This window comes from Pleuronectes platessa, chromosome 3, assembly GCF_947347685.1.
Source record: "Pleuronectes platessa chromosome 3, fPlePla1.1, whole genome shotgun sequence".
NCBI classification, from domain to species: domain Eukaryota; kingdom Metazoa; phylum Chordata; class Actinopteri; order Pleuronectiformes; family Pleuronectidae; genus Pleuronectes; species Pleuronectes platessa.
This window is the reverse complement of record NC_070628.1, coordinates 15,572,400-15,580,326: the sequence shown is the minus strand read 5'-3', so window position 1 is coordinate 15,580,326 and position 7,927 is coordinate 15,572,400. Positions and strand designations below refer to the sequence as shown.

Below are 7,927 nucleotides of genomic sequence, written 5' to 3'. Positions count from 1 at the left end.
ATGGACTCAGAGTTTGTTGGAGATCATTACTGAACAAACAGCATCATGAAGACCAAGGAGCTCACCAAACAGGTCAGGGATAAAGTTGTGGAGAAATATGAAGCAGGGTTAGGTTATAAAAAAATATCCAGAGCTTTGAACATCTCTCTGAGCACCATAAAATCCATCATAAGAAAATGGAAAGAATATGGCACAACCGCAAACCTACCAAGAGGAGGCCGTCCACCCAAACTGAAGAGTCGGACAAGGAGAAAATGAATCAAAGAAGCAACCAGGAGGCCCATGGTTACTCTGGAGGAGTTGCAGAGATCCACAGCTGAGGTGGGAGAATCTGTCCACAGGACAACTATTAGTCGTCTACTCCACAAATCTGGCCTTTATGGAAGAGTGGCAAGAAGAAAGCCATTGTTGAAAGGGATCCATAAAAAATCCCGTTTGGAGTTTGCCAGAAGCCATGTGGGAGACACAGCAAACATGTGGAAGAAGGTGCTCTGGTCAGATGAGACCAAAATTGAACTTTTTGGCCTCAATGCAAAACGCTATGTGTGGCGAAAACCCAACACTGCCCATCACCCTGAGCACACCATCCCAACAGTGAAACATGGTGGTGGTAGCATCATGCTGTGGGGATGCTTCTCTTCAGCAGGTACAGGGAAACTGGTCAGAATAGAGGGAAAGATGGATGGAGCCAAATACAGGGAAATCCTTGAAGAAAATCTGATGCAGTCTGCAAAAAACTTGAGACTGGGGCGGAGGTTCATCTTCCAGCAGGACAATGACCCTAAACATACAGCCAGAGCTACAAAGGAATGGTTTGGATTAAAGAATGTTAATGTCTTAAAATGGCCCAGTCAAAGCCCAGACCTCAATCCAATAGAGAATCTATGGCAAGACTTGAAGATTGCGGTTCACAGACGGTCTCCATCCAATCTGACTGAGCTTCATCTTTTTTGCCAAGAAGAATGGACAAACCTTTCCATCTCTAGATGTGCAAAGCTGGTAGAGACATACCCCAAAAGACTTGCAGCTGTAATTGCAGCGAAAGGGGGTTCTACCAAGTATTGACACAGGGGGGTGAATACTTATGCACCCAACAGATGTCAACTTTTTGGTTCTCATTATTGTTTGTGTCACAATAAAATTTATTTTGCACCTCCAAAGTACTATGCATGTTTTGTTGATCAAATGGGAAAAAGTTTATTTAAGTCTATTTGAATTCCAGTTAGTAACAGTACATAATGGGAAAAAGTCCAAGGGGGGTGAATACTTATGCAAGGCACTGTAAGTGTTCATTTTATTTTCATGATTTTTTCTTCTTCTTCATGTTTTTTGTTCATTCTCTGACAATATTCCCTGTCTTGTCTTTTTATTTTCCAGTTAAATGTTTAAACTGCAACGCAGTTTTGGATAAATTTGAGACATTTTTGGATATTTCTCTGCAAATTAAGGTAATTCCTCAAAAATCTCAAGTCACTTGTGAGTCTGATTTACTACAAATGTGTGACAAAATGTAAATTCAGATTTGGTCTATTATAATAGTTCAAGACTCTCAAAATAGATTTGTCTCTCCACGCAGACGGCTTCAAGCATCTCAAAGGCTCTGAAGGAGTTTTTTAAGCTTGATCAGCTGGATGGAGACAACGCCTACAAATGCACCAAGTAAGTTGTGAGATGATTAAAAAAATCATCAGTGTTTTTATTTATGTATTTGTAACCCAGCTTAAAAAGAAACATGATTTAGTAAATAAATTAGTAAATAAATAATTGAATAAATACTATTAAAATGTACCTGAGTTAAGTATATTATTTATAAAATCCATGATTTGATCTGATTAAAATGTTTAACCAAACACTAAAACAAATATCAAAACTATTACAATAAGGATCCATATTATTAGTTGTGAAAGTAGTTTAAAGTGCACTGTTGCTTTAAGAAAGCACAGTTGCCACAGCCAATGGGAAACCAGGTAGTTCTCCTGCTCCGGAGAACGGCAGGTGGAAGACAGGGAGACGGAGAAAAAGAGACTGGTTTGCAAACAGTGAACTAAAGTTACTAGAAAGCCTGGATTTGGACTGTTGTTAACTTTTATTTTATTTTCTAAAAGTGTTCTGTATACCTAGGTAGACTGTGTTTTTTTTGGACATTTGAAAAGTGATTTAGAATGACTGAAAGATCGCGAGGAGCTTAGCATCCATGCTAGCATCGTAGCTTCATGCATGCAGAGGAATAGATGGCGAACCAACCGAGCGAGTGACCACACCCTTTCCAGAGCGTGACCACACGGGACTCGGAGGACAGCACGTGTTTTTTCTGGAATTTACGGACTGCAGCACGTGGCCGTAAGAAAGATCGTCTGAACTTGTTAATACACACTGAACTGGATTTACATCACAAGATTCACCGATTAGAATGTGTTTTTTGTAAATATTATACTTGATATTGATTATATTGCATTGAATGAATATTATTTTTTCCTTGTGTTAGTTGTATTGCAAATGTGTTATATGTTGCCTGTTTATCATTGATATTAAGCGGTTGCTCTGTGTCCAATAGCGTGTAAAATATCCAGAGTACCTGGACATGCGGCCGTTCATGTCTCAGACTCAAGGAGAGTCCCAACTCTACAGCCTGTACGCTGTGATAGTCCACTCTGGATACAGCTGTCACGCTGGACACTTCTTCTGCTATATTAAGGTATGGGCAATGCTACAGATCACTGTTCTACTCTATCAGGACATTGCTGTTGCCAAGTGTACATGTACACGTTTATCTCCTCAACACTTAATCAACAACTCAACGTAGCAGAGATAAATGCAAATCCCCACTTAATAGACTGAACGGATAAAAGACTATAAAGACAAAACTTGGAAACATTTATGAAGAATATTCTATTGTTACATTACCCTGTCGTAAAACACATTTGTATATGGTGATATTTGTACTCCGATTTCTCACCTTTAAAAATAATTTCCAGAGACTGAGTAAACATTTGGATAACAAGGATGAATCTGTTGTCAAATCTGCTGCGATTCTGTTGTTTCACAGTCGAGCGATGGTTAGTGGCACAAGATGAACGACGCCTCTGTGTCCGTCAGTGACCTCAGCACTGTTCTCAACCAGGAGGCCTATGTCCTGTTCTACATAAAGTGAGTAACCATAATAGTCTGTATTTTAAGTGGTTGTAAATTAACTCTAACTTAACAAGAAAGGTAATCAAAAAATGTTTTAACTGAGGAGTAACTAAAGTCACTTAGAATATGCTTTTACATTCTTTAAAAAAAAAGGTAGAATTTTATTAATCAAGTTCGCTACTGTTTGGCGTTCTAGTTATTTATCCATTTTGATGAGAAGATGGTCTTGAAGATGTATCTCATTGCTAATGTGCCTTTCTTTCGGTATCATCAGGTCCAGTGATGGGAAAAAAACAGCGGACTGCAGTCAAATGAACCACAACCCTGGAATCCCTGGTCAACCTAACCATGGACTGGCCTCCTCCTCCTCCTACACCTCCTCCTCCTCCTCCCCCCCCTCAATCAGCCGGCCCACAATGATCCCAAAACAGAACATATTACAGAAGCTTTCACCTTTATTTAGACAAAGCAGGCAGAACCGCCCATCCTCCTCCTCCTCCTCCCCCTCCTCCTCCTCCTCCTCCCACTCAATCAGCCGGCCCACAATGATCCCAAAACAGGGCATATATCAGAAGCTTTCACCTTTTATTTAGACAAAGCAAGCAGAACCGCCCATACTCCTCCTCCTCCCCCTCCCCTTCCTCCTCCTCCTCCTCCTCCTCCGACTCTGAGCATCGCTATGAGCGAACAGTCCACCACCCAAGGGAGAGCTACCGTGACAGGTCCTCTCACCATGACCACCGCCACCGATCCAGAGATGATACGGACTTTGAGTGGACTGGAGACGATCGCTCCAACCGTGAAGAGTTTCGTATTCGCTGGAGGTGGCCGCAGGAGAGTCGGGAATCCCGGGTAACCGGGGAAAAGAGAAACGCCAGGGAGAGGAACTTATACCCTTCAAAAAAGGAGACTTCCCTTCTTGCCACAGTGTCAGATACATCTGCGATGTACAAAGGCTCGCCGCCTCAGCGTCCTCTTTCCATGTCGAGATCAGCTCCAAACACAGACGATCAAAATCCCAAGAGGGCTGCTGTTAATCTGAGCAGAGAGGGAAACTACAGGTGCCGGAGCCCAGATCGGGAGAGTGACGGTGATCGGCACCAGTACAGACGGGACTACAGAGATCGTCGGCACAATCATCGCTTGCACAGTGATCATTTGTCTCCTCACGATCGACATAACAGAGACTGGGACTCTGAGCATCGCTATGAGCGAACAGTCCACCACCCCAGGGAGAGCTACCGCGACAGGTCCCCTCACCATTACCACCGCCAGCGATTCAGAGATGATACGGTCTTTGAGCGGAGGGGGATAACAATTATAATAAGAACATAAGTCAAAGGACAAAAACCAAGACAGAGAGAGCGCGTGAGCGATACTATTGATCCATCTTTACAAGGAGAAAAATGCTGAACATTCTGTGTTCAGCTTCTCAAATGTAAAGTATAAATGTGACCTTATTTTTTTGCTCTGGCCTTTTAGTCAAGAGAACAAGACACTTGAAGATGTCGCCTCAGACTCTGTTGTTGCAATAGCACTTTTTCTTGATATTTTAATAAATGTTTCACATGGTTAATCAATAATTAAAGTCCTTCATACAAATCCTTAGATCTCAGTTAATTGTGGCTTAAGACTAATCATGTGTTTTCCACTTTATCCTAGAAATGCTGACGTGGATTCAGACAGTGTTGATGAAATAAAAAAGAAGAAGAAAAGCAGTTAGCAGCTTATATACATATATATAGATATATACTGAGACTGAAGATGACCAACTACATAAAAAGAATTTCTACGGGGACCTTTAACAGTCGTAACTGAAAAAGAACACAAATAAATAAATCTTGTCTGATTATCTGGCTGAAACTAAAATACTTAAAATATATAGTATTCGATCGGTTTATAGATTATAGAAGTACTCTGACCCGGCACTTTTCCAGTATTGGAGACATTTCTGATGCTTCTAGCCCAGTATCTGTACATGTTTAAGCTCATCGTTCTGCCTATCCATTTTGACATGGTCTGTTCTTTTTCATTTCAGGCACATCAACAACATTTTAACAGCAGATGAATGACATCAACGAACTTTTGACATGGTGCTTCTTCTTCATTGGGAATAATTTGTATTTTTACCAAGAGTTCAGTATTATGAAATATTCCGAAAATCTTTCTTTAAGGCGTTAACTATTTGCTGTAATTCTCTTGCTATTCTCTTAAATAACGGTCACGTTGTTGAACATTTATGATGAAAATATGAAAAAACAAAGCCTGGAGCTAAAAACATCTCAACTTGTGGGAACAAGGCTTCGCTGACTGGTACCTCCACTTTAACCCTGGACAGACTTGAGGACGTTTTCCTGCTATTATGTTTTTCTCCTTTTTTTATTTTACCGTTTCCATTTTTGCTCTGAAGCCTAACATTATCTCCGTAATTTATTTTACTTTTTTCACAAGATGAGGAGTTTTGTCTCGCCTTTCTCCCAACTCTCTCACTTGCTCTTTTTTTTAAATGTTCAGAAAGAAAGCATCAAAAATGTATCACCGCTGTGGACCATGTGTGTTTGCTTTTTAATGAAAAACAAAGTTTGTGTCTTCTAGCATCATAAAAGAATACTGTGAATAAAATGTTGAACTGTACTATCAGTTATTTTATATGCACAAAAAGATCCTGTATCAGGATTAGCAGTAGATGTTTTGCTTTTGTTTTTAGAACAACGATTTTTTTTCTTTTTCTTTTTCTGTTTAGTTTTGTTATGTTTTGTTTTTCAACTTTGGACAGACCTGAACACAGGCATATCAGTCTCTCTCTGAACTTATTGAGCAAAGTGTTTTTACAGTACTTTGAAGTATCCAGAAAATACCTACTTGAAGCTAAACATTTGTGATTTTATTTTATAAAATCTCATAATTGATATTGTCAAAAGGCTATTCATAAAAATTACACAGGTAAGATAATATATACTAATATAGACCATCATCATTTACCCTTGAACCAGCGCATTTCTCCGCGCTGGTTCAAGGGTAAATGATGATGGTCTTCACAGGTGACTGACCTACGCATGCCTGTAGCCGCCACTAGGTATGGGCATAATTAATCGACGATCGATTAATTGATCATTAAGTATTTCGTCGATGAAATTATTTTTTCATCGAGAAATTAGCTGATTACACATTTGACCACGGGGGGCAGTGTTTGAAAAAAACGCCACAGTCCTACTCAGTTACTTGCGACTGGCTGCGAGTTACCGTGTAGTTCCAGTTTCTGTGTCACTCGTGGAAAAGAACCAGCACAATCTAATTAGCACAATTAAAGGGACGCCATGAAAAGAAACTGGAACTATGTGTAACAACCTCGGGGATAAGGGACCGTCTGACCCATGTGACCTGGGTCACGGGGAGGTGTCCTTGGGGCTGAAAACGGCGGACATCAGGATAACAGCCCTAATTGATGTTTTTGTAAGTTTGAAGGATGGAAGTGCCAGTTAGTTGTGTTATTAAAGTTTTCACATGGCATTTTTGTAGAGTTACAGCGTGTGAAATATCACACTCCTCCTCCCCCTCCTCCTTCTCCTCCTCCTCCTCCTCCCCAATCAGCCGGCCCACAATGATCCCAAAACATGACATATTACAGAAGCTTTCACCTTTATTTAGACAAAGCAAGCAGAACCGCCCATCCTCCTCCTCCTTCTCCTCCTCCTCCTCCTCAATCAGCCGGCCCACAATGATCCCAAAACATGACATATTACAGAAGCTTTCACCTTTATTTAGACAAAGCAAGCAGAACCGCCCATCCTCCTCCTCCTCCCCCTCCTCCTTCTCCTCCTCCTCCTCCTCCTGCTCCCCCCTCCTTCTCCTCCTCCTCCTCCATCTCCATCTCAATCAGCCGGCCCACCAACAACACCTCTGACAAGGTAAAATGCTTTGTGTTATTTCCATCGCTTTATGTTCATTATTTGTGTTCAACAGTTTTTTTGAATGCAAAATTTTCTGTTGTTTTTATGCCCTTCAGATCTCTGGCAGTGATCATGGATCTTTATCTTCCGTGGCTACCATTGCTGCTGATGGTTTAGATCAGTGATTTTCAACCAGTGTGCCGCGGCACACTAGTGTGCCTTGAGAGATCGTCAGGTGTGCCGTGGGAAATTATCTAATATCTAGTGTTGCACCGAAGTATCGGCCGAACATCGGTAGCGGCAGATATTTGCCTCGTTTACCGACATCTGCACATCGGTAATAAACTTGACTTTCACCGATATCATTGGTATTTGTGGTTAAACCGCTGGGCAGGTGCCGCGGCTGGGGGAGCAGTCGCCCTCCTCTCCACGCCGCCGGAGACTCGGCGTGCGGCACGCCTCGACGTTTTTTCGCGGTGCCTCACGGCGTCAGTGGTGCTGGGGTGCTTTCTTTCTCTTGGACCGTGGGGCGGTGTCCGTCGCCGGTGCGGAAGGCGGGCCGTTGGAGGGGACCGGGTAAGGCGGTCGGCGGCAGCGACTCTGGACGCGTGTCGGGCCCTTCTCGCGGATCACCTCAGCTACGGCGCCCGCTGGGGGAACCCTCCGTTCGCGCGGGGGGCCCCCTCCGGCGGTGCGCCTCGGCTGGCACCTAGCAGCCAGAACTGGTGCGGACCAGGGGAATCCGACTGTTTAATTAAAACAAAGCATCGCGAAGGCCCACGGTGGGTGTTGACGCGATGTGATTTCTGCCCAGTGCTCTGAATGTCAAAGTGAAGAAATTCAATGAAGCGCGGGTAAACGGTGGGAGTAACTATTGGCACTCAAAACATGTCAATCTGTTTTAG

General features: G+C 42.5%; 1 protein-coding gene across 1 annotated transcript; it reads left to right on the top strand.

Annotated features, from left to right (window-relative positions):
- The first annotated feature begins 1,650 nt into the window (after positions 1-1,650).
- LOC128431401 (ubiquitin carboxyl-terminal hydrolase 42-like) lies at positions 1,651-4,447 on the top strand. The gene is given in 5 exon segments (XM_053417627.1): positions 1,651-1,659; positions 2,555-2,695; positions 3,047-3,147; positions 3,407-3,468; positions 4,179-4,447. Coding segments are annotated over 5 exon segments (582 nt in total).
- The last annotated feature ends 3,480 nt before the right edge of the window (positions 4,448-7,927 follow it).